A 26,183-nucleotide genomic window follows, 5' to 3' on the forward strand; every position below is an offset into this window, starting at 1 on the left:
GTGCGTGCGTGCGTGCGTGCGTGCGTGCGTGCGTGCGTGCGTGCGTGCGTGCGTGTGTGTGTGGGTGTGTTTCTGGCTGAACACCAATGTCAGTGTACTGGTGGGGAATATAGAGTATTTGCATCTATCTTTGAGAATGGGAAGTTGTACTGGGCCTTCTTCAACAACTTCCCCTGTGAAGCTGCTTTCACCTCAGGATCCCCCTCCGTGTTGAGAACATGTCACATTGACTGGTGGAGGTCACTGTCCTCCCAGGGCCCCTTGTTACCTATTTGTTTCTATGTGTTTGCATTTTTGTGAGACTAAATCTTAATCTTGCCAAGGTGCTAAATAGTGTAGTCCTGCAGTGAACTGTGGTGAGCAGATTCCATCGCACTGATCCCTTCTCTGCAGTTACCATGCTGCTATGCCTGTTGCTAAGCAAGCTGTCAACTAAGATCTGTACCCCGTTGGTGCCCCCATATGTCTGCCCCTTCAGCCTCTTTAGTGGCCTACCAGAGACCTTGTACCAGTGCTGGATTCCTGTGGGTTGCCCATGAAACAAAGGGACAGTTCCCAGAGGGGTGAGTTTGTGATTATATACACAAATTCACCATGTTACCCAAAAAACACAAAAGGGATATTAGTTTGATGGGGTTAGGAGCCCCTGGCTGACATAACAGCACATAAAGAGTGAATGCTGGCTATAACAACACAGAGATGGATTACAAATCATGAACTATGTGAATGCATACTCCCCTTCCCTCCATCCTCTGACCTTACACCCTTATTTACGAGAAAGCATGTGTGAAAAGAGATAAGGAAATATATGGGTGTTTGGGTACTTAAGTGTCTGTCTTTGAAAGAAAAAGCACAAAAGCATGGCAAGCCAGAATAACTTAGTATTCACGAACCACATCAAACCTTGTCAGGACACCCATGATCCATAGTTACCAGGAGCAGCATTAGTCTTTTTGTTTGTTTATCAAAGGTCTGGTCAGATGCATACTAATGGCTTTGTGTCATATTAATAATTTCTTTAGCCAAAAAGACTTTCACATACAACTTTATGTGCGTACAACCACACAAGCAATCATGTTTTGTGGTGAGTGAAATTTATGAAAATGCTGCAACCAAAAAGCAATGGTCATAGAATAGATGGTGTGGTTTGAGACTTGTATGCATCACTGGAACATTTCACCAAATCTGTCTCTTCCTCTCAAAGTGTTGGACGACAGCTTGTAATGATCTGGCAAAGGTCACGCTGGGTTAGATCTGATGCTCTGTGGAGAAATGGAACAAATTGTTTTTTACTGATTTCACACGTTTTAAAAATGTACCTGGCATCTACACTGAAAGATCTATCAGAAATCACAGAAAACATATTTTTATAGCAAATCAGCATGAATCTATCAAAAAAACATCATCATTAATCAGCTCTTGTGCGGAGCTGACACAAGAGCTGTTGCATAAACCTGACTTTTATTGTCTATACTGCGAATGTTCATGTGCCATGAGCATGGCATAATATTTTCAACTAAATGTATGCTTTGCATGTACATAACATTGTGAAAGTTAAAAATAAATGTGTCAAAGGTCATTAATAGGTTGTAGCAAGACTAGAGGCCTTGTGAAAACCTTGTCTTGCCTTATCCCTTGCCACAGTGAAGATGCCCAAGGCCATGAGAGAAAGATGGTGAGAATGAGAGTGAGGAGGAAGTCACTGAGTTTTACCCACCTCCATAATTCAAACTGTCTTTTTAACGGTACACAACAGAAAACTGTCTCAGGTGTTTGTTTGTTTTTAATTAATGACTGGACAACATTATAGTTAGACTAAATTCTACCAAAAATACACACTTCAGTTCGACATAATGAGTATCTGTTTCTAATTGCTGCAAGTCAGTGATGTGTCTGTAAAAAACTATCTTGTGATTTTGGTAACTTTTCTTTTGACAACTTACTAAAATCCAGCATGCAGTCAAACACCGTCCCTGGCTGTTTTTCATTATAGTTCTACAGCTTGTGTTCATTCATGCATGCTCACACACCAGCCAGACACTGACAAGCAAACAGAAATGAAGAGCAAACATGAATCTCAGTTTTCTGGGTTAACTCTTTGAATCTGTCTTGTGGCTGTTTGTGCTGCAGCACAGCCTCTCTCCATGTGTGAGGCGTTGTTTTCAGTATGTTTGATATTTTTAGGAAAAAGGAGATGATATCTGTCAAAGACAGAGATGAGATTGTTTGAGAACAATTCACATTTTCCATTTGCATTGGATTGAGGACCTAATCTGCCTGCTGGCAAACCAAAAGAAGCACGTAAGAGTGGAGAGAACAGAGTAGCAAGTAGAAAACTAACACAAAAACAAAAAATGATGGCCGAGGCATTTGTTATTCCTCCCACTCACCTTCCAACCCCTACTCCTCCCTTCCTGGCTCGCCTTCCCTCCCGGCCCTCCTTCCGCTTGGCAGGAGCCCGAGGTCCACCTCTTCTTCAGTGTCGTGGCCAGGCTTGTTAGAAGCAGCTGTTTCTCACTCCCCTCAGCCAGTGAGAAATGGAAGTTTCTCCAAATACACAAGTTGTCCATCTGGAGAGGCATTAGTGGCAAATGACACTGGGAACTATTTCTCACACACTTGGTCAATACTGAGGTCAGAAAGGTGGCAGAAGGCCAAAGATGGCATAATCTTCTGCAGTATCCAATGCAGCCTTTAATGACAATAAAAAGTATAAACCAAGCATTCTGATGCATGTCTATTTATTTAATATGATTTATTTGCAATCCTACAAACCTCTTAGCACCCTTAGCATCTCTTTGGTTTCAGTCTCTTTGTTTTTTTCCCCCTTTGCTCATTATTGCTCATAAACGTTTACCAATCAAATCAATTCTTATTTACTAGTGGGAAACATATTTTATTGACTGTTGCAAAACAAGCAAGGTGTTTTGACATGCTACTGCACATTCTTTGAGTCACCTAAGGTGATTCAGTCCTCCTTGGTACAAATAGTGATTAATCCTTATAGCAGAGTCAAACAAACTGCTTTCCAGTTCTTTCACTCACTCTAACCCTCTGTTTTTCTTAGTCTTGCTCATTGTTAAGCATATTTGGTGGATTTACACATGAGCCAAAAGACACAGCTTATCTGCTAACATTGTCTCACTATGACAACATCTTGCTTCACTTGGCTCCTTCTCCCCTAGTTTTTATTCTTTTGGTTTTTGGCTTGCTTTCAGTCACTATTTTAATATACCTGCTTTTCCTCCAGGTTGAATTATGTTATAATTGCCGTCTCACTGCAAAAGTTGAATCAAACTTACTCTTGATAAGTAGAGTAAGTTTGATAAGAAATCTGTGATAACAATCCATCATCAAGTTAGATACAAATATTATCGACTCTGACTGTGACCTACTGTGACCTAGGACTTGTTGTTCCAGTGATCATATAGTGACAGCTGTTCAATGGTGCTGTAATTCTATGTTGAGAAATGTTTAAGGATATTGTGTTGTTAAAAAGCAGCAAGTGTATGGAAGTTTAAATTCTGACCAAGTGATATTTGAAAGGGATTACTTTTATGGATTTTTGAATCTTTTATTCTATCTGGGTAATACCTCAGTTTTCTTGATGCATTTATGAATTCATATAACCCAAGAACATTTCAGATGACTTGGGCCTGAACCATCGTGCTCTTGTGCAACAATATTGGACAATATTGCACATAATACAATATAAGAACAATATTTTTTCATACTTTTTTTGTTTTTGTCTTTCTTGTGTATTTAAACATACTACTAATTGAAAGTAAAAGTCAGTTAATCGTGTCACTGACAATGAGTCAGATATACAAGGGGACAGGCTGAGGCCTGCTACGTTTGTCCTCAAAACCACGCCTGATTCTAGAGAGACAAAAAACACATTCCTTGACTCAATCAACTGTACACAAATGACAGCACAATTCTTAAATGTAGGCTATAGCCCCCTGATACCCTAAACAGCATGAGCAGTTAAGAAAAAATGAATGAATGAATGAGTTTCTGACAATACGCTATTCCATTCTTGGCCCTACGTCATTCTAGGCCTTTGCTCTGAATCACAGAGCAACATTTCAAACTGGTCAACACTCTGGTTCCAAAGACATTTTTATGTGTTTTTGGTGTTTTCCATTGTTCTATCATGATCTAAGAAGCACAAAATACTCTTGTAGGGCATAATAGACATAATAGAAATTATCCAAACACGTTTGTCATTCTTTTTTTCTGCACTTCCGTCCTGGTGAAACTGGGCACTGTTCAGATGTCCATTTACATGAGTATTGACTCTTGGCCTTGTAACATAATTTTATTGCATCCACTTTTATTTTATTTCAATGTTAACAACATTCCAATGCCTACCTTTTACATTAAAACCACTTTCACTTACTGGCAAGCCTGCTGTTTGTCCCATAATTGGTTGTTTTGGCGATGAACTACTGCATAAATTAGCCAGTTTGTTAGCCTGCAGTGGAGCAGTATTAGTGTTGTTGGCCCATTCAAATGCTGTTTTCTGACGTCTCCTTCGTGAGATTCCATTTTCATTGAAACAATAACGGCAATCTGATTTAGGATAAATGATGTCTTTGTCTATTGTCTGCTAGAACAACAAGACCCATTTGCAGGGGAACCTCTCTCTATGGAGCCCTTCCCAGACCTTTCATGCATACAACAAACCCAAACCCAAGTGCACAGTGGGGATAGGCTAAAATGCATTCTCAGTTCTACATAACAATGCATCTCCAGATCGCCACAGTTGGCAGAGATGTGAAAATAAAGATTTAGGTATACACATATGTTATTTTATGTTCACAACTTAGTGTTTTCCAAGTCCCATGACATTTCCTGTTTTATATGTGTACCTATCTTATATAAGAAAACATCTCTCACACCTTCCGGTTAAACCGACCAACAGTAAAATTACAAAAGGGTGAGGCTGAATCTGTATTTAATTACACAGCTATATTTAAGATAGATCAGTTCCACTCAAAGCGGAGGGGACGATTGTTTTTGAAAACCTTTGAAAGGAAGTTGAGGTCATGATGCATTTAATGTAGTATTTTACAAGCTTACTGGACTCTGAGAGTTATGGAAGACTGGGGTTATAAGTTAATTGAGGTAAAACATTGATCTCTATGTTTCTGTTTCCATCTCTCATAGCAAACACACAGTCCCCCGGTGGAGGGAAGCCCATTGCAAGACAGCCTGGAGGTGACAGCCAACACGAGAGTCCTTCCAAACCCCCCTTGGTGAAGGTTATAGGGGGCTCAGCGTCCACCAGCCGGGCGCAACCTTGGAACGTTGCACTGCTCTCTGCTGCACTTTTCCTGCTGTGGACTGCGTTCTGATGCCAGCTGATTCTGTGAATCCAACCCAACCACATACATGCATACACACACCCGCACCCATCCCCCCCAACACACATATAAACACAAACGCACACACATACAGTATAACATATAACACATGTCACTCATAGTAACCTTGTCCTCAATGCATATGAATGGATGTTAACAATCATAAAGGAGCTGAGAAGACGTGGAATAGAACCGAAGAGAATAGAAGAGGACGATATTGGAAGAGACTGTATGGGGGGGTTCGAGCAGGACTTCCTTGTCCTGCAGCATCACAGATGTGGGTGTGTGAACAAGCTAATCAAATGCACGCTCATTTATAAACATTAGGCCTGCTGCTTCTTCTAGGCATTTGTGTAAATAGAGACCAGTACAGCCCTACCCTTTGTGGTTCAGGATGGGACTGCAACACTCTGATTTTACTTAAAAACGCTTATATACAGTATATACAGACCCGCATATGCAATACACACACAGGTGTCTTCTTTTTATGCTGCTGGTTTGTACTTGTCACTTCAGGATTAAAAAAAACCAAACATGTTGGCCACCGTTTGCCGACCAGGCAGAAGAATTCAGTCATTTGAAAACTCAACTGATTTTCACTTCGAGCATTAAGGAATGCATGATGGATTGAGAGATAAATCACAGGTGCCTGGCCCAGAACAGAAATTCTGATGTACTTAAATGATGTGTGCCTTGGCATGGATTAGAACCTGATGAGTTCACTGACAGAGCGCAGGTACACTCGCACAACTGAACACATTGTGCAAATAAATTAGGTTTGTATAGGTAGATATCTAACTGTACATAGGTGAAAAGATTTGAAGGAGTATGAATTTCTTATTCAACAAAAATCTCTTACCTGAGTGAAAGTGGATTGTCTGCCATGAATCGACAGCTCCATAAATAGAAACAAACGCAAAGGTTTACTTTCTGCAACAAATAATAAGACTCAAGCGCATGTCACAAATAGACAAATTTGTAATGTTTGAAGTCTGTTCATATCTGATTTTACTAATGTTTACTGTGCATACAGTTTTTGTGTGTTTGCTTGTTACGTTGCACATTAATGCATGTATAACTTGCAGGTTACCAAAATTACTATCGAAACTATAGGAATCTGAATAAAAGATCAGAACACACATATTCATATACAATGTAACATGCACAAAGATGTAATATATGTTTTGAATGACGTTTTGTCCACGTTGCTTGATATGGTACAAAAAGTGGTGCACAGCTGTTATGGCAGCCACATTATTGCCAATTTGTGTTGAGAGTTAATGAAATGAATCCCTTTAGTGTGTAATTGGATTGTGTAAAATAACCTCTGAGATTTGTGAACATTTTCAGAAATTAGAATTCATGCATGCATAATGTCATGTACATAAGCAATCTCATATTCCATATTATGTTCTGCGCTCTGTTGAGATTCGCAAATGTCCAGGTAAATTTGTCAATTTGTAAATTAATTGAAAAATGGGAGTCTTTTTTTCCAAGATTTGGAAATTCAGACAGATGCAATGGATATAGATATTTTTTCTTGTGGGGAATAACTCTACAGCTTACAAACCATTAGTCATCAACTTATTTTCTTGTTTATGTATTTTTTATAAAGATTTACAGTGCGCCCTTGTTCCTCGCGGTTAATGCTTTCCAGGAACCATACGCAATTATGGAATTCTGCGATAAAGCGACAAACTATTTATCTTATTATTTACAGTAATTTGAACGTTTATGAACCCCTGCCCATACTGATATTAAACCACTGTCTATCTGTATTTTACCTTTTCCCACACTGTTATCGATTGTTTAAAGCACTTTTGTGTCTCACGTAAGTCCGGAACTCACAGAACAGAGTGCACTTATGGATGCTGTCAGCCAACAGAATGCGCGTATGGTATCACGTGACTGCTTACCAAAAATCCGCAATGAGGTGACGTCATAAGTGCTGATGCGCAAATGCACAAGGGCGCACTGTATATCCATGTGATTGTGTCTTCATCTGCACCAGTTTTCATCCATTTATCATCTAAAATGATTCTCTGATTACAGTATTAAAAGTGTCATCTTTTCCCTTCACCCCAACATCAGACACCAGGGTAAACACGACAGTACTGGGTATCACTGGGTCCCCTAAAAGTGTTTCTACTATTACTATGGTATTAAAGTTTTCATGCACATTAGAAATAGATATGCACAGTGCAGGTTAGGTTTGTAACAGCAGCACAACACAATAAACTCATAGACATCCTTGAGGCTCATTTATAGGCTACTCCACCTACTTATGAAAATAAATGGATACGATGGGTGACAACGATAGAAAAGCTTTCGACAACAGGAAGAATAGATGTTGCCTTGCCATGTTCTAGGACATTGAAGCGGTTAACACTGGGAAAGGGTTGAACAAAGACAATGAATGAACAGATAGTTAAGCTACTGAACAAAGACTGTTGAAGATTATTCATAGAATCTTGATGGGAAATGTTTTAATTAATACATTTCAGTCCAGTGTGTGCTGCTGACAACATGACCATATAGCTACAGAGGTACACAGAAAATCCGCATACTGTATATTCCAATCTTTTTATTCATTTGTAGAGCACTGCCATGGAGGATTTCTAGCATAGGTCACTTTTAAAAAGACTGGGTTGTAATCGAAAACCTGTCTATATTTCCAGCCATCAATAGTATGTACGTAATTTTGGATCTGAAAACATTTGCAAACTGTAAATCTTGCATTTAAAAACATTTTTATTCAAAAGACTCTGAATGCACGTTTTTCAGATTCTCTCAAATATTTACACATTGTTCCATGATTATTTTTACAAATCTGATTACACACAGATGGTATTACAACTCTTCGCACAGTCTTGCTCCAATAATGGTCCTTGCCTCATCCAATCAGGACATGGATTTATCATACATTTTCTTTAATATCTCTTCAGCCATTCTCCTCCTAAGGCCTCCACTTTGTTTCTTGTTATCACCGTTCTGTGAAGAAGAATGGTTTGCGTGTCGTACTGAAACAGGAAAAGTACTGACCAAAAGTGGAGCTACAGAATGAAACCTGATAATGCCTTAGAGCTATACAACAGCATCTGAGATAAACTGGTCTATACCCTTACATGGGTCTCTGTACTGTGACACACACCTACCATTGCCTCTATTATCATGACCTGTCTCTCTCTCCCTCTCCTCACTGAAGAGTACTTCATTCTTGACTTTGAGTGGGGAAAAAAGGATATAAGGCTGCACATGTTTTGAAAGCAAAATATGCCACATTTTGCATTCTGTAACCATATTTGTCTTGTTCACATTTCCATGTAATGTTTGTCTCTGACTGGCGATCAATGCGCTCACAGATTACTTACAGCCCTTTACCCTTTTATGTGTATAAATGTACATATTATAATTAATTTGCCAGTTGTTTTGTGTGTGATTTCCCTGGTATCTGTATGATCAGAGTCAGAATCAGAATCCGCTTTAATTTGCCATCGTATGTTTAAAAAACAGACAATGAATTTGTTTCCGGCAGGTGGTGTCTCAAACTGTACATTCCTAACATTAAATTAACTATGCTAAATACTGTAAATACTATAAATTACTATGCTAAATACAAAACACAAAACAGAGTGGGTGGGGGACACAATGTGGGGGACACAATGTACAAGTACTCATCAATGTTTTTTGAAGTCACAAAAAACATTGATGAGTAGCAGAATTGTGAAAAGAGATGGCACACCCATGATGCCTTCACTGCTTCCCAATGTTTCCCACTTAAACCTGTTGTAAGGCATGTGAGGGCTCGTGTAGACCTTCTTTATTCTTCTGTGGCACCTGTTTCTTCCATTCATACAGCACGTTAACTGTTAACTGACCTTATGTAATTTGCAGCAAAGCTCCAACCAACTTCAATAAGACAAGTGGTTTCCATAAAAAAAATCTATGAACTTGTATGATTTATGTTGACATCATTCAGATTTATCCTTTACTCAAGTCAGAATGTCAAGCTGAGACCATGTAAAATGGTCTCATACAGATACACAGACGTCTTTTGTAACGGTTTATAAAGTATATAAAGGTATCTAATGAAAGGAAATAAGAACCACTTTTGGTCCTTACATTACCATCAAACCTGCACATTAGAATGAGGAATAATTTTACATGCCGAGAAATGTGTTTCATTTTCTTATTTGGCAGTGCACCTGTAAAGACTAACATATATCCTGTTTGACACAAATCTCCTGCAGGAAGACATAACTCAGAAGTATTTACTGCATATAACTTCCAGTTATTAACAATTGGTCAATTCTACACTTTGATAAACGTGTGAATTAAGGAAACATGATCAGTAGGTAAACAAGCTTTAGAGGCACTTGCAGGAATTTATTAATAGACCACAGATCAAGGATAGCTTTTCCTGAGCCTCAGTATTTATGGACATCTAGCTCTAATTTCCTCCTGGCTTGGGCTCCATGTTGAAACACAGGCTTGAGTGGTGCATGCGTACCCCTCTACCTCAAGGAAGTGAGTGAGCTATTTTCCCTAATTGTTAAACTGTCTTTCAGACCAAGACAACTTCATAGCTCCTGCTTCCTGTGTCTGGATACTATTTCATTGATGGCAAGCAATGAAGAATTATGAGGACATAGACAGACCAAGCCGTCTTAGTCTGACTTTCTCTGAATCCAGGAAGCCCTTTGCTAAACATACCAGCCTGTGTCTACACCAGGAATAGAGGCAGGGGAAGTTATGAGAGTGCAGATGACGCGGACTGGTTTTGGTGTGGCAAACAGTCAACTTGATGACAGCGGCGTCGACAGTGACAGTTTGCTCGCTCAGCTGATGTGCGGTTTGCTGCTTGTGCAAAGGAAAGTATTCATGAGCTGTAACTGCTCTGAAATAGTCTGCACGTACAACTAAAAAGCTGCATTGCTAATCTATCTTAAATAGCGTAGCAAAGCATGAATCATGGTTGTCATTGCACCTAAAAGGTCTACACGTTTTTTTTGTTTTTTACCATTAGTTACTAGACAGTTACAAATAGGTCAAAAAAGGTGTGAGCAAAACATTTAGTAATGTTCATACTTGGACTTGAGGGTCTTTTATTTCCTCCACAATGATTCTAAAAGCATGGCCATCTAAGTTTCCTCTGAGGCTGTTTTAGCCATCAGCCTTAGAGGGTATAACTAAGAGCGCTTTCTCACTTTCTTTCTCTGTGTCCCCCTCCCACACACACACACAGACACACACACACACACACACACACACACACACACGCACACACACACACACACACACACACACACACACACACACACACACACACACACACACACACTTTTTGAAACGCAAATATAATCTTGAACACACACCGATGATCTCATTCACAAGCCCTGTCCCCACAGTTGTACGCTTCCAATTGCGTGCAGTCTATATTTGATCCTTGGAGTCTATTTCATGCTTGTTGCTGTGAAACTGAGTGACTGGCTGGCTGCAGACAAGAGCAGAGACAGTGCCCAGTCCAACTATATCATACCTCCTGCTTTGCCTGAGCTGTAATTGTACTTCATTGTCCCAGTCTGACAAAACTAAAGCCAGTTGTCCTTTAATAACCTCTGCTGACTGATGCAAATAGCCATGGATTAATTTAAAATATAGACAATAAGGACACCAAAACCAGATGCTACAAGGCAGTTTGAAAGTGACTTTCAACTTTCTTCTCTTTCTGAACTTTTTTTGAACATAGAATTACATCTTCCAAGCAAGCATGGATGAATGAGTGTATAATTTTTTATGGTAAACACACACATTGTAAGGAGCAGCTTGGTCAGTGAATGTGACTGAGAATTCGGGGGACTTCAGGTCACAGCTGTCTGTATGGGCTATTTTAATCGAGCGCACACATCAGTGCTTCTGTCCCACTGGCTTGGTGAAGTCCAGAGCTAGCCAGTGTCATGCCACACAAAGTCTGTTCTTGCCTTAGTAAGACTAGATCTAACAAGGCATGCTCAGAGATCTTCACACAAAAAGAGAAGGTATTACATATAACTGCATTTTTGAACAGATGTTCCCTGAAATTAACCTTATTGTGGAGTATGGGATACCAGCAGTGTGCCAGACCACCTACCCCCCCCCCCCAGGAATGTCTTACCTTTTTGGCCTGAGGATCAGTGTGACAAGCTTGAACTTGGGGGAGCGAGCAAAGGAAAGAAGGGGGCACGGGAAATAGCTTTTTCAAAAGCGGAGAGGAGAATAAAAGGAAACCTGCAACTCCTGCTTTTCCACACCTTTTGCATCTTGGGTTTCATTCATCAGCTGCATCCAGTCCACCCAGCACAGGTGCTGCTTATATCTTCACAACAGGCTAACACAAGCTGTTGTTGGTCAATGCTCCTCCATCAATTTGCATGACAAATTAGAATTTTGCTCACTCGACCTAAATTAACAAGTCTTGTTAAATAAATTTTTGGAATATAAAAAATGCAAACGTCAGCAAGATTAGCTGAGACTAAGTCCGTAAAAGGAACATTAGAGCATTTTCTTGAGATCTTATTTTCTCCCTGATTTGGCTTGTTCATTCAATTTCCCATCATGTCTTGTGCTGCTGTTAGAGGGCAGGTAAACAGTGTTAGCTGTTATCAGCCAGGCAGCTACAATGAAGTCATTCAGTTTCTGTCTAACCGTGGGAAAAATGGCTCTGGAACAACGTACAGCAGTTTTTTGCTAACCAAAGAAATAATAACTGAGGTTTGCTGTTGTTGTAAAATATTTTCATGCGCACAAATGATTGAGATTGCACAAGTTATCTGGCACTGAGTAGACAGCTCTGTCTGGGTAGTCATCCTGGACATGTAATGACAGTGCCAAATACTGTATGTTTGCAGTAATGCAGAACAGTCACTGAACTGGGCAAGACTTTCAGATCCCACACATATATCAATTTATGAAGATGTTTTCCGGACCACAGTTGACTGTGTAATGCTTCTGGACCATGAGGGAAAGTAGAGGATGCTTCTCGGTAAGAGGAAGTAAAAAAAAAAAAAAAGTATTCCAAGTGCACACCTTTGCCAACGCCTGCGTCATTAAAACTCCAAACATGGGGCACATAGTTCCTTAACAAAAGTAAACAAGTAGGGGTTTTCCTCAAAAGAGGTAAACTGTTATTACCGTTACATGACAATGGCATGATGGGAAAGTTTATAATGAAAACCTTTTAAAACAGGCTCCAGAGTGTAATTATTTGAAATTCTGCCAAACCATTGTCAAGTCAACTGGCAAAATGAAAGTAATGTGTCACCCTGGTAAACAAGAAGATTTCTAGCCTGACTTGCACAGGACAACAAAAAATGTAAGTTGTTCTTTCTGCTTTTGTTTGTGTCACAGACTCTACTGGGCTTATTAATTATTCTTCTATGTTGATTCCTGTTGGCGCACTATAATGGTCATGTTCTGTGGCATTGATTTTGAAAGGTTAAATTACCAGCCGCTGTCCTGGCATTCACATGTCAGTGTTTTTGACCTGAGTTTTTCATGATTGTTTTCAAAGTGGTTTCATCCTGATTTTTTTGGACACACAAAGGAAAAACATGTTTGTTGTGTCAACCTAAATATGTTCACTGACATGCAAGTCGTATTTATTGATCATCCTCAAATCTAATCAACACTTGAAGTTTCCTAATATTGCATACAGTCAGACAAACAGGTGATAACATAACCTCAGTCCAATGCTGTCAAAAGGATTGGCAACATTTCCCAAAGGCTTTATAGCTAATTTCTGGACATGGATGTTGTAAGAAATGGTCCCGATTGGGATTTCAACATCCCAAAAACTACCAGTATGTATTATAAATCCATCAACCTGGAAAGCCCTGTGATGTGGACTCACAGCAAAAACAAAGAGAGCTCGTATGACCTAGGGAGTGCATTAGAAAATGGTGGAGCAGTGTTGATAGGACATAAAAACTTTATGTGATCGTGAAGCTTAATGTTGCTCTACAATTACTGTGGTTTATGTGTGGTGTCTAAACTATACTGCAGACTGGGGTCTCTGGTAGCAGTGACAGACAGATGGAAACATGAACAATCATCTGATCATTGGTTCCACATGCATATGGTTGGTTGTTTTGTTTGTTTGTCATTTAGCAGGATCACAAACACACACGCACACACGCACACACACACACACACACACACACACACACACACACACACACACACACACACACACACACAACTACACCTCATTGATTTTCATTCATCTTTGTGGGCTGTTTGAGCATGTGGCAAGGAAGAAGTAATTACATTTTGAAATGGATCCTTATAAAAGAAATATTTTCACTTCATGATACAGCACATATCTTTTTTCCTTTAATGCATTAGTTTTATATGCTTTATTTGTTGTATCTGCTAAGACATAAAAGATACAACAAATTATGTTGTAGGTATTGTGTAAAGAATGAAAATCACTGAATGTAATAACTTGAAAATCGTTTTTGACCTAAATGTAATTGAAAACAGCACAAAGACAATATATTTAATGTCTGGACTAATTTTAATTGATATAGTTTTTGTAAATATATGCTCATTCTGGATTGAATGTCTGCAACACATTTCTAAAAAAAAAAAAGTAATTAAGGTAATTTCTACAATTCTAATATTACATCATATTTTCTTTTCACAACATTCAAGAAAGGACACTAATTTATCTAAGTAGAATTCTGTCCCATTTTTGATTGAAATACAAGTAGTCCTCAACCTACAAACACAATATATTCTGAGAGGTTGGTGGTTATTTATTAAATTTCAATCTATAATCGCTATTTAAGATCTTTGTGATTAATACTCTAAATATTAAAGTACTATTCCTTATGACTTACCAGAAACAAATACAGGACATAAAAAAGACACATAATGAAAAAAAGGACAGGTACAAGTTGTTTCTGTTTTCAAGAAAAATACACAGGCAAGGTTACATCATTTCACTGGACTTAATGTCTGTCTGCCACAAATATTGGACTTGTTTAATCCATAGAAAAGCCTTAAAAACACATAATATTATAATACCCCGGATATTAACTAAAACTGCAGTAGATATGGAACTGGCAGACACAGGCTTTATTGGGCTTTTCTCATCTCTTCACACAAGAAGTCCAAACAGAGAAACAGCTCCCGCTCATAAGCAACTCACTAACTCCCTTTCCAAAGCCTCTTGAACTTCCCCACAGCCCAACACTTGTTGTGGCAGAACGGTGAACTACAGCATTCAGATATGGTGGCACATGGTTGGTCGTATCGCTGAATGTTCGTAAGTCGAATGTTCGTATCTTGAGGACTGCCTGTATTTTAATTGGTCCACAGATTTGACACACACAAATGCAAATGACGGGATGTGAAGCACACAAGGGACATGTATGGTGACGCATGACCACAAAAAGCTATTTCCTGCATCGTAAAAAAAAAACAAAAAAACAGAATTGCTGGGTAAGGGGTAAGGATGAGCTGTCATTAGAATATATTGTATTTTAATAAGGTCGTGCAGAGAGGCTGAACATTAGTCACCATGAAAGTCTGGCTGTTAGGAAAACAGATTAACTATGTTAACCACATGACGATGACCAGCTGGGGATTAATCTGGCCCTGCTCATACAGGTCTCCCATTCCAGTTATGCTGGAGGAGTCTGTATGTGTGTGTGTGTGTGTGTGTGTGTGTGTGTGTGTGTGTGTGTGTGTGTGTGTGTGTGTGTGTGTGTGCGCGTGTGTTTCTCATTAGTGTAGGGCTGGACAGCATCTCGTGTTGAATTCTCTGTCAGGTTTGCTCTGTTTGGCATGCTACAGGCAGTCTCCTTCCTTGTGTCCCAGAGATAGACGAGCGCTGGTGTGAATGTTCCACAGCTCCCTTGGGTGCCATTACACCTTTCCAACTCGCCCTCTCTCTCCCTCCTTGTTCTTCCATTCTATCAGGTTGAACTTGAACTTATATATCCTCCCTGTAGGATGATGGTTGCTCTTTGTTTCAGTATTATTCTTAGTAGTACAAACTTCATTTTATCCCATCAGAATTCTCCCGCATACATTTTTCATCTGTATACCTGACATGCATTACCATGAACATTGCATTTGGAGTGTGAATATTCACTAAATTACTTGTTGGCTTATCAGCCTGGTCACCACATGTTCCTTATCAAGGGTGAATGATCTTGCATGCGGAAAGGAACATCATTGATTTGCTCTGATTAGGAATTCAGGGATGCCTGCTGCTGTCCAAGTGTGCAGTTCATGAGAAAGGGAAAATCAATGTCGCAAGGCCTCTTGCATTTCACACCCATAAATCCTCATACTTCCATAACGCAAGATCCCTCATACTCACACTGTATAGCTTTTGGATTATATTATTGACACAAAAACATATTGCAGGCTGTCTTGATTACTGTCAGGGCAACATAAGTCTAGTCTATTTTTCCAGGAGCCAATGGTTCTACTTTAAGTACTGAGAATGGGGTGGGAATTGACGAGCTGAGATCCAATCACTGTTTTGCTGAAAATTCTAATTAATGGGCCTGATTAGTATGTTTAATTGCAGACACTGTCTTGAGTCCAAGACGTCAAATCGAGGTTTCCGCGTACACCCATTCTCAGGACTCAGGAAGGTAGCCTACCTTTTTGTTGGTATTTACTCACCAGTATTGACTACCTTGGCATGCTGGTGATATTATTCCTACTTCAGCCAAAAGCAAGAGTTTTACCAGTGGCAAGTGTCATCACACTTTCCAAAAAGACACATTAAGTATTAAGAGCACATTTTCTCCTCTTTTATTGCAGACCTTAGCTCCTTGCTTCATCAAGTTAATGAATAGCTAGCCTCTCTCTCCACTAAAGCCATCTATCCATCAAAATCCTGGTAAGGCAGCATGCATTCTTAGTAAGTCAGAGTGGAAATAATTAAGACAGGTTGTGCTATGCAGTAGTGATGGCTACAGGGAAATGGCTAACAGATTGACTTTAATTCTGTCCAACAATATCAACAGAGCAAGTCGTTCAGCTGTTTTGTTCTCAGTTTTGGCAGACATTCATTTAAACTTTCTTCACAGTAGACAATTTGTCTTGTAACTGTAGCCCCATTGCAATGCAACAACCGATTATTATGTAATGATAAAAATTGCACTTGTTGTAGCCTTCTGTTATGAGTTCTCTCTGTTATGTGTGAATTCATAGTTAGAAGGATATGGCACTGTAGATTTTCACACAACGGCAGTAGCACAAGATGATATCATGCACGTCAAATTGATATGACATTGTAATGACCTGTGAATTTATATATATATATATATATATATATATATATATATATATATATATATATATATATATATATATATATATATATTATACACGTCTGCAAAAAGAAGATGGAAAAAATAGAACACAATTAAGATTTACATTAGATATAAACTAGACTGTATTCTGGATTTATGGGGCTCTGTCCAGGACTCACTGTACATACTGAATAGTTTTACACTGACCTGTTAAACTTGTACATGTGCTGCTGTATTTAAATTATATTCCACTTAAGAAGGTGTTGTTGTAACAGTAATGAGACATATAGTAATTTTTCTGCTTCAAGCTACAAGTGTGCATGTATCTTTGCATCTCTCTATGGTGAGAAGCGGAGATTGACTGCTTCTCACCAGACACATTTGCAGGCTAGAATTGTTTCACAAATTGATTCACAATCTCATATGAATGGGAAGCTGAGAGAATCTGCTGTCTGAATGGCAATTTCCAAATCAACAGCTTCGCTCTGATTGGCGAGGGAAAAGGCTTCAGAAAAAACTGGTGTCAAAATGGCACTTTTCAAAGTGGGTTGTTTCAAATTGAAAACAATTTTCTGTGAAAACTGGATAAAAAATTAGTGCTTGTCGTCCTTGACTGTCCAGCAAACTGAGTGAACACTGATGCATTTCACTTGTTGTGCAATCTCTCATTAAAAGAAATTGGAGAAAAAGTGAGGAGGAGTAATATGATAAAGTGCTTCTGTAAAGGGGAGGCCTGAGAAGAATGTTGAAGGAATGTCTGGATATTTTGAAGTAGCAGTGGGAAAATAATGAAGGAGTCATTGTGGGGGGCTGAGAACCACACAGACATTGGGCCTCCTGCTGTTTCCTGGGTCCACATGAAGAGAATGACTACCAGTCTGAATGAAGGTAGAGTTAGTTTGAGTTTGTCAACTCTCACACATTTGCATACATCCGAATTTCTATGTCTTAATTTCTGTTATGATAGCAAGGTCACAGCGAAGGTAACTTTCAGAAAAATGTTGTCAGCGATGGATATGTAATTTACCACCATGAATTTAATGATTGTATTGATTTATGTATTAAAATCCAAGGACATAATTACTGGCCTGAGAGTTAGTCATGAGAGGTCATCTGAGTCTTGCAGTTTTGTCCTCACCACTCATGAGTTAATGAGTTTTCACGGAAAGAGAAAGATGAGGAGAGTTAATTTATCCTCTAAGACACATGATAAATACTAGAGGAGATGAAGCATTTATATGAGAACAGCATGCAGGCAAATGAACAGGGTAATTGGATGAATTTGGTGCAGAAATGAGGGGATGTCACTGCCAGATGGGCACAGAATCTGCTGTTGTATATGAGATGAAGAGCTGAGAAAAGGTTCAGTGCTTGCATTGTGATAAGTTCTATTCAATATGTCTGCACAAATGATATGTATATTTTTTCTCTGTCTCAACGGATGGATAAACTAGAATAGGTTAAGAAATACCCTCACCGGCTACTACTAGGGGGTCCAACCCAGTACTAGCAAAGTACACATTGCTAGTACCAGGTTAGACCCCCTTTTGCCTTTAGAACTGCCTTAATCCTTCATGGCATAGATTCAAAAAGGTACTGAAAACATTCCCCAAAGACTTTGGTCCACATTGACATGATAACATCACACAGTTGTTACAGATTTTTCGGCTGCACATCCATGGTGCAAATCTCCTGTTACACCACATCCCAAAGGTGCTTTATTGGATTGAGATCTGAAGACTGTGAATGTCATTTGAATCCTGTAAACTCATTGTCATGTTCAAGAAATCTGTCTGAGATGATTGGAGGTTTTTGACTTGGTGCATTATCTTGCTAGAAGTAGCCATCACAAGATGAGTACACTGGTCATAAAGGCATGGACATGGTCAGCAACAATAAGATAGGCTGTGGCTTTGCAACTATGTCAATTGGTACTAAAGGGCCCAAGAAAATATCCCCCACACCATTACACCACCACCAGCCTGAACTGTTGATACAAGGCAGTGGTCATGGAGCATAGAACAGTGTTGGCACATTGACTCAAGTGGACTTTTGGGGCATGAGGTGCTACACAGGACCAGCAGGGGCGTGAAACTCAGCCATAATGATCTGAAAATGACAGACTTCTTCTCATTATGTCTATGAGCATATCAAAGTTGGCTTCCAAAGACATTTCTACCTTCCCCAAAGCAAGTGTGCTGCAACAACAATATTACATATTAGCATTTTGCCACTCTTACTTTGTAGTTGGATGGCCTTGGTTAGTTTGCTTTCGTGGAATTTTATTTGACTTTTTTTCTTATTATTAAGAGCACAAAATCAAATACACCTGTATTCCTTTTTTTTTCTCTTCTCTATTTGTTAAACAACAAAAAAATCAAAGCAATATTAGATATGCAGACTGGATTTCTCACAGGAAGCTTTTTTTTAGTAATTTAACTATGTACTTATGACAAGAGTCCAAGGATAGTACCCTATTGATCACTAGTTGTTCTTTTACACCCTTTCTCCAGAAGCTACTTTATCTCCTGCACAATCCACTTTGAATATGAGATCTATCCATTATTTCCTACACAAACTCAGTATTCTGTCAATCCCCTCATGTCATCTATTATCACATTTTCTCCTTTCTTATCTTGCCTCATAAGTCCACCCCCTCCTCCCACTTTTCTCTGCTATTTCTCATTTTTCTCTACAAAATAATATGTCAACCATTTGCACTTTCCATCCAAATGTCTCTTGTCATCCTCTCTCTCTGATCGCTGGGGAGGCCTGTGGGCGCATGAAGATATGCAGATCTGCAGAGGCTAAGTTTACACAGGCAGGAAGGTACAAGGTAAATACGACCAGGAAGTGGCACTATGAAATTTTAAAGAAACATACGAGACAGACTTACACATGACTGTATCCACGAGCAAAATATGGCAAGGCTCAAGTGTTCTCACAAGGCGCAAACTGGAAGAGGCATGCAGAACAGCGAATAGTAATAGTGTGCTCACAAGAAACAAAATATCAACAAGCCATCAGAAGACAAGAGACTGAATGAGAATAAGAGAGTGAGAGTTCTAGTGAGTAATGTGCACATATTCAAGCACATTTAGCATGAATGTGCTGAACTCAGGTTGACATAAAAAAAGACAGAATCAATGTTATCTGCACAGCAAAGCAAGAGGAAACAGCGATCTCTCTCTAAATGCTGATTTCATCTGTCGAAACAGCACACTGATAATTGCACGGAGACCTAGCCGAGGCCTAGCAGCGGGTGTTTGTCTTATCCCGCTATAAACTGTCAAGGCTTATTAGCTCACATTATTTTAATGTGAGAACAGTATTTGTTTTAAGTAAAAGTAAAGGTAATTCAGTTGAATTAAAAGTATCAAATCCATAAAGTTAAATGAGTTTGTTAAAGCATTCACACCCACAGGCAATTTAAAGTATTTGGACCGTGGGAGGAAGCTGGGGTAATTGGAGAGAACCCACACCAACATTAGGCTGTTTCTGCATTTTAAAAAAATTCTCTGAAGTTATAGAAAATGACTGAATGGAACAATCTGGATTGAATTCAATTCCAGAGATTGAAATGTGATCAAAATAAATGAGTCATTATATCAGTGACTAGCTTCAGAGTCGATTTAATTAATGGAAATAAGTGTCTGAAAGTTCTTTGGAGAATGAAATGCTTTCAGCATACTTTTATTATGATGTGCTGTTTGGTTTTACAGCGATACCCTGATCTTTATATCATGAATGTGGAATGGAATATGTAAGTATGAAAAATGAAAACTATTTCAAATAACTGCATAAGATGACCTTCAAATGAAAGATGCTTTGCTTTGCTATATATGGTTTGCTTTTGATACCCGTGGAAATTAGATACACTATGAAAACAAGGATAATGTCTGACTTCCATATCTGAGAGCTGCACTAGTGATTTCTATAGAATCTGACATTAATTACATGCAAAAAGCTCTTGCTCGCGAAAGTACGTATGGCTATCACATTCTTTCTAAATAATATTTAAAAGTGATTTGAGAATTTGTATGGATTTAAATTTTCTGTACTTGTGACACAATAAAGTCCATGTTGTTATTAATAGAAGTCTAATGCAGCCTCAGGTTTCAGAACCGTTGTGATTGCAGGGAAATGTAAGAAAATGCTGAAGTGAATGTGTACAATCAGTCATTAATTTACTGATGCTGTTAAAGTATATTGATACTGATGAGTTAGTGTTATGATTATTTTCAAGAGTATAATTTTGAACAGACTACATGAGTGAAATAATATTTCCTGTGTGTCGCCTGATGCCTCCTAAGCACAGAAGGCATCAGGAGATCAATATGTGTGTTTGCTCTGTGCAGAACTACTCAAACAAGTTATATTTTGAATGAGAATGAGACAAAATTAATCCCTGCAGGGAAATTGTGGAATACAATGTGTTAGTGGATTTGAAGGTGAAGGACAAATTAATTATTCACATGCTTTTGAACTTGTGTTTTCCCTTAGATTACTCATGTCTTCCTTCATGTTTGGACAGTGATGATTTTGCTAAAGTAAATTAAAGTCTTCTCCTCTTTCTTCTCACTCAGTCTGTGTGGCCTCTCCTTGTCAAGGCCTCTATGTCAAACAGGAGGTCTTACTGTATGTCTTAGGCTCTTCATTGCCATTTTAACATTATATATTATTATCTACAGGTATAGTAACAGAACTATAAAGATACAACAATCATGCTCTTCACCCAAATTCTGGTCAAACTAAGCTTGAATTTTGGTTTTACAGTTAGTTCCATGTATCTGTGTAGAAACCATCGTTAAGTGTCTCCACAGAGTTTGGGCGTATATGTTCTAATTATGACAATTATGTCATATGGATCTTAACCTTTACTCAGATGTGTAATACTGTATATGATTGCTTAAAATATTTCCACCCATTTTGTCTATTAAGGTGGACATAGCTTAACACATAGAAGTGTCAGACATTAGTTTTTCTGTTCATAACCCCGCAATGAAGATAGTTTTGGTTGGACACCTATTTAAACTTTAAAAGTTTAATAAAAATAAATATTATATTGTACTTAAGTTACATAGTTTTGATGCAAAATAGAGCCAATTGTGAATAGTTTAGAATTAAAAGAAAACCCCCCCAAAAAAACCCCCCAAAAAACCCCTCGTAATAGTTTAATAGCATGAGGACATTGTGGCTTTCAGTAACACCCTCCAGATCCCATGATTGTCACTTGATGTCATACAATGTAAACTTAGATCTCTGTAAGAAAAGCATTTTCATTGATTTGCTTTAAACAAACAAAAACCAAACAACCAAAAAAAACACCCTTATATTGAATATACCTGGGAAAAGCCATACGTAACACAAAGTCCAAATGACCTCTTGTGAATCTCCTTCCCCTTACTTCAGACTGGCCAATCAAAGCATAGCATTGACCAGCCCAGACCGAACTCTTGTCGGTTTACACTTTTGCAACCATGAGAGTCTACATAGAGGGTGGGGCTTAGGAAAGCCTCATTTAATTCTCATGAGGCTCAACTTCATGCAACCCTGGATGGCTCATGGACCCCCAGCAGCCGGAAGTATTCTGAAACATTTTTAGAATAAGCAAAAATAATACTTTTTTACCAAAGAAATTTCATTTTTTCCTACAACTGAATAGAATTAAAAACCTGGCCTCTATTTAAACAGAACACTGTTGCAAGTTGTAAAAGTTGCTGAACATTCACAGAGGAAGGCCTTTGTTATTGTAAAATTTGTTTCCGTCCGTCCTCTTTAAGTGTGTGTTTTTCTTAAAGTAGTGGTAAAACATGTATAGTATTTCTGTATAGAAACAATGTAATTTTCACGGCAAAACCTCGTCACACCCTCAACATTCTTGCCACATAATTGCAACATGTGTCCATGAAACTGACAATTGCTCAGTTGTACGAAATCTCACCCCTGCACTCTCCCCTCTCTTCTTGCTACCACTCTGCCTCCCTTCTTATGCTCTCCATCTCCCAGTCACCCCTTAACAATCTCACCCTCCCACCCCTCCCAACATCCTGCTCCTCATTAGAAGGCCTTTCATGGTCAGAACCAATAAAACTTCAATAGAAGACAGGCTGAAGAAAACATGGCTGTTCTGTGGCTTTGCTGAGCGTTAATTGCACGATCCCCATACCAGACAGTGGAGAGCCAATCAGTTCCATCCATCAGAGCTGCCGACCTGGCCACATGTTGGCCACAGTCAGACACATAAACTCACATCACGTGCGTGTGTGCGCGCACACGCACACACACACACACACACACACACACACACACACACACACACACACACACACACACACACACACACACACACACACACCAACTGCCTTTGACACACATATGCATGAAGGTCATGGACATACAAACCCATATATAATACAGACAGACATATTATCACACACACCCTTTGAGGCTTGTAGACTTATTAACCTCTGGCCACGTGTGCTTAACTCTGCTAAGTATTTCCCCATTGCAATAAAATGTGAAACCGTCTGCTTACTGCTGCCATTACACAATTGTCAATTTCGGAAAGATAACAGCAGGGGTGAGGTACTATTGAATGAAGGTGTGACTAATTCTTCAGAGTTGTAATAATGAGAAGAGAGTGCTGTCTTTTCTCATCTTGTCATGTAGTCACATTGTTTATCACTCATAACACACTACTTATCATTTTAAATACTACGGTAACATATTATAATATAGTCATAAACAATGTTGGTATTCTAAAATAGAATGATTAGGATGCAGGAAGTAGTTGCTCCCTCACTCTCCTTTTTTTTTTTTTTTTACCTTTTTTTCATAGCTTCTCACATTTTTGTCTGTCATGGGACAGCTGGTTATTTCTGTCTGCACTACAGTTTTGTTTTTTTCCCCCCATGTGTCACCGCAATATGTGAAATGGTATCTTCTTCCACGAGCAAACCTTAAAAAGCATCTTCCACAGGACTGACCCAAATACCGCCTGATTCCGTTTCACACATGGAGATGACTAATGACACATTATTTTAAGTGAGAGAACATTGCATGACTTGTGTGTGTCTGTGTGTGTGTGTCTGCATGTGTGTGTCTGCATGTGTGTATTGTGCTGTTTATCCATCAGCAGATTTTTTTTGCAGGTTTCTGATGTCACAGGATTAAAAAAAAAAAGACATTTCTCTTCCACCTTGACTTAAACGACCGCACCTCCATAAAACTACTCAATGAAGTAGTGTAATTAATTTGCCTGACCTTAAAACTCAACTGGAACTTTCATTTATTTCTTTCGTGCATCACCATGAGGAGAACATCTGTTGTTGAATCAGGGAATTCAAGTCATAGCACATCCTAAGGTGATGCAGATGGAAATCAAATCCTAGCATTTGGGATCATTTGTTAGTCATCAGTCTTATAAATTGTCAATAAAAATGTGTTTTTCCACAATGATGGGTCTGGATTTTTATTTTTTTTTAATCCAAGCATTATGAAGACTATCTCTTTGTACTTGGCGTCTACAGCACCAGCATTTTCTTTTACCAAATCACAGCCTGTCAGGTTGTACAGTTAGCCAGTTATTTGCTATCTGTAAACATTATATATGCTATTTCTCATTCAGTCATTTCATTATGACAACATCCACCACCCATCTTTAACCGGGGCAGTTCAGGACCTCGAAACAAATCCAATCATCAGGAGCTTCTTTCATGACATCATCCTAACATGAAGCTTTACTCCTCACCACCACCAGTGTGTATAGGCTCTGGAAGGAATATCTACTAATGTAATATTAGTATGATTGTGTAATCCAGTTGTTCTTCTTTCAAATCTCCAATCGTCTGGATTTCTTGTGTTTTTGATCTTTCAAAAACACAAGAAATCCATTGAAAAACAACAAAAACAAAAAGATCACAAAGAGACACATGTGACAATTTTAAACAATTAAAAACATTCCCTTTTGAATCTGATCACATGAACACATTTCATAAAGAAAGCAAACCGAGTCTGGAAAAACAAGATGTTTCTCCAACTACAATCTTGGCGTCATGTTGGGAACATTTGCGACCCGCTATGGATCAACACGTAGGTTCGGCGGCGGAGGCTTTTCGGCAGGTGACAGCTGAACAAGGTCACCGGGCAGGTAGGGACCCGTCCTGTAATTACAAGTCGAGGAGTGACACAGAAGGGGCGGGTCATCGAGGGACCGAAGCCACGCCTACGGTTCACCTGGGACACCTGTCTGCTTGAGACCAAACTGTCAGGACGTGTTCAGGGCGCATTCTTTCTGTGGGATCAAGAGCACCTTATGAAACCCCGACTGAGTGTTTCATGAAAGTAACGAATGAAATCATTCTAGACAGTCGCCTAATGCAGTTCTGAAATACTTCTAAAAATAACATCTAGATGAGACAGAAGGGAAACAGAAATGGCAAAGAGGAAAGTGAAACCTTTCGCTCTCTCTCTCTCTCTCTCTCTCTCTCCCCTCTCCAGTCCCCCCTCCCCTCCTCCTCCTCCTCCTCCTCCTCCTCCTCCTCCTCCTCACTCTAATTCCACACAGTGGCAGCGGTAGTATGGCATCGTCCCGGGAAGCCTGAGTTGGAAACAAGCTGCGGTGGCTGCCTGTGCCGTCTCTCCTTTCCTCAGATCCCCCCGGGGGCCAACGGAGCCGGTAAGGCGCACGGCTGCTCGACCTGGTCGCAAAGCGTCGGCGCAAAACGCGGCTATTTTCTGACATCACTTTAGTCATTTCATCTGAAAATGTCATACCTTATTATTTCATCTCGTTGATGTTGTTGTTTTTCTTTTCTTTTCTTTTTTTCTCCCCCCACTGTAGGTGAATCAAAAAAAAAAAGGGAGTGTATAGCTCATAGGAGAGTTCAGCGCTTGTCCTGGACGGAGCGCCAGAAGAGAAGGTCTTCTTTAGGGACATATTAGAGCAGCTCCATTCCTACCCAGCTCACATCGGTCTCTGGGATCGGGGAGAGACAGGATCTCTGCCCTGTGAAATCGGTCCTTGCCGTGCAGTTGTGCGCGGAGACCAACCGCACACACTCAGCAGACGCACCGAGACGGGCAGAAGATCAAGGAAGGTGGAATATATTTTACGCACAGCAGCGCTTAAAAGGCTGTCTTTAACGGGCGGACATTTAACCAGGAGTCTCCTGTTCCGTTTAGGACTCACACGCAGTCGGATTTGCATTTGAGAACTCCACATACAAGCAGTCGGCTGGGATGGATTTCTTCATCATAGCGGTTCTGACAGCCTGTTTGCTGATGGCACCAGCCGGCGGGGACAAAGGTGCCAGCAAAGCCCGGAGTTGTTCGGATATCAGGCAGTTTTATAGCGGGAAAGGATTCTCTCTGGATGGTGTCCCCCAGTCTGAGATATCAGGTAGAAGCTCTTCCAAAAATAGTGTGACAAAAGTGTGTTATGGTCTGTTTTGTGCGCGGTATATTCTCTAATCCCTACCCTGAATCCTAAACCCAG

The 26,183-nt window shown here is 39.5% G+C and overlaps 2 protein-coding genes and 1 long non-coding RNA gene across 4 annotated transcripts in view; 2 read left to right on the forward strand and 1 right to left on the reverse strand.

Annotated features, from left to right (window-relative positions):
• Nucleotides 1–8,785, forward strand: part of gpc5c (glypican 5c) — a 95,944-nt gene extending 87,159 nt beyond the window's left edge. For both annotated transcript variants that reach the window (XM_068340182.1, XM_068340183.1), the window contains one exon: nt 5,173–8,785. In XM_068340182.1, the coding sequence (XP_068196283.1) occupies nt 5,173–5,360 (188 nt within the window). In that variant the 3' untranslated portion in view covers nt 5,361–8,785. The remainder of the gene's footprint in view (nt 1–5,172) is intronic.
• On the reverse strand, nt 1,088–25,560 carry LOC137611957 (uncharacterized). Its single transcript, XR_011038806.1, has 3 exons — nt 25,463–25,560; nt 2,391–2,570; nt 1,088–1,262 (listed from the first exon to the last, which is right to left on the reverse strand). It is a non-coding gene; the product is annotated as an uncharacterized lncRNA (long non-coding RNA).
• A 91-nt stretch (nt 25,561–25,651) lies between these two features.
• Nucleotides 25,652–26,183, forward strand: part of gpc1b (glypican 1b) — a 69,495-nt gene continuing 68,963 nt past the window's right edge. Inside the window, exons 1-2 of the mRNA XM_068340184.1 lie at nt 25,652–25,785; nt 25,871–26,087. Coding sequence (XP_068196285.1) covers nt 25,928–26,087 — 160 coding nt within the window. The 5' untranslated portion in view covers nt 25,652–25,785; nt 25,871–25,927. The remainder of the gene's footprint in view (nt 25,786–25,870; nt 26,088–26,183) is intronic.

The sequence above is a fragment of the Antennarius striatus genome, chromosome 18, assembly GCF_040054535.1.
Source record: "Antennarius striatus isolate MH-2024 chromosome 18, ASM4005453v1, whole genome shotgun sequence".
Taxonomy (NCBI): domain Eukaryota; kingdom Metazoa; phylum Chordata; class Actinopteri; order Lophiiformes; family Antennariidae; genus Antennarius; species Antennarius striatus.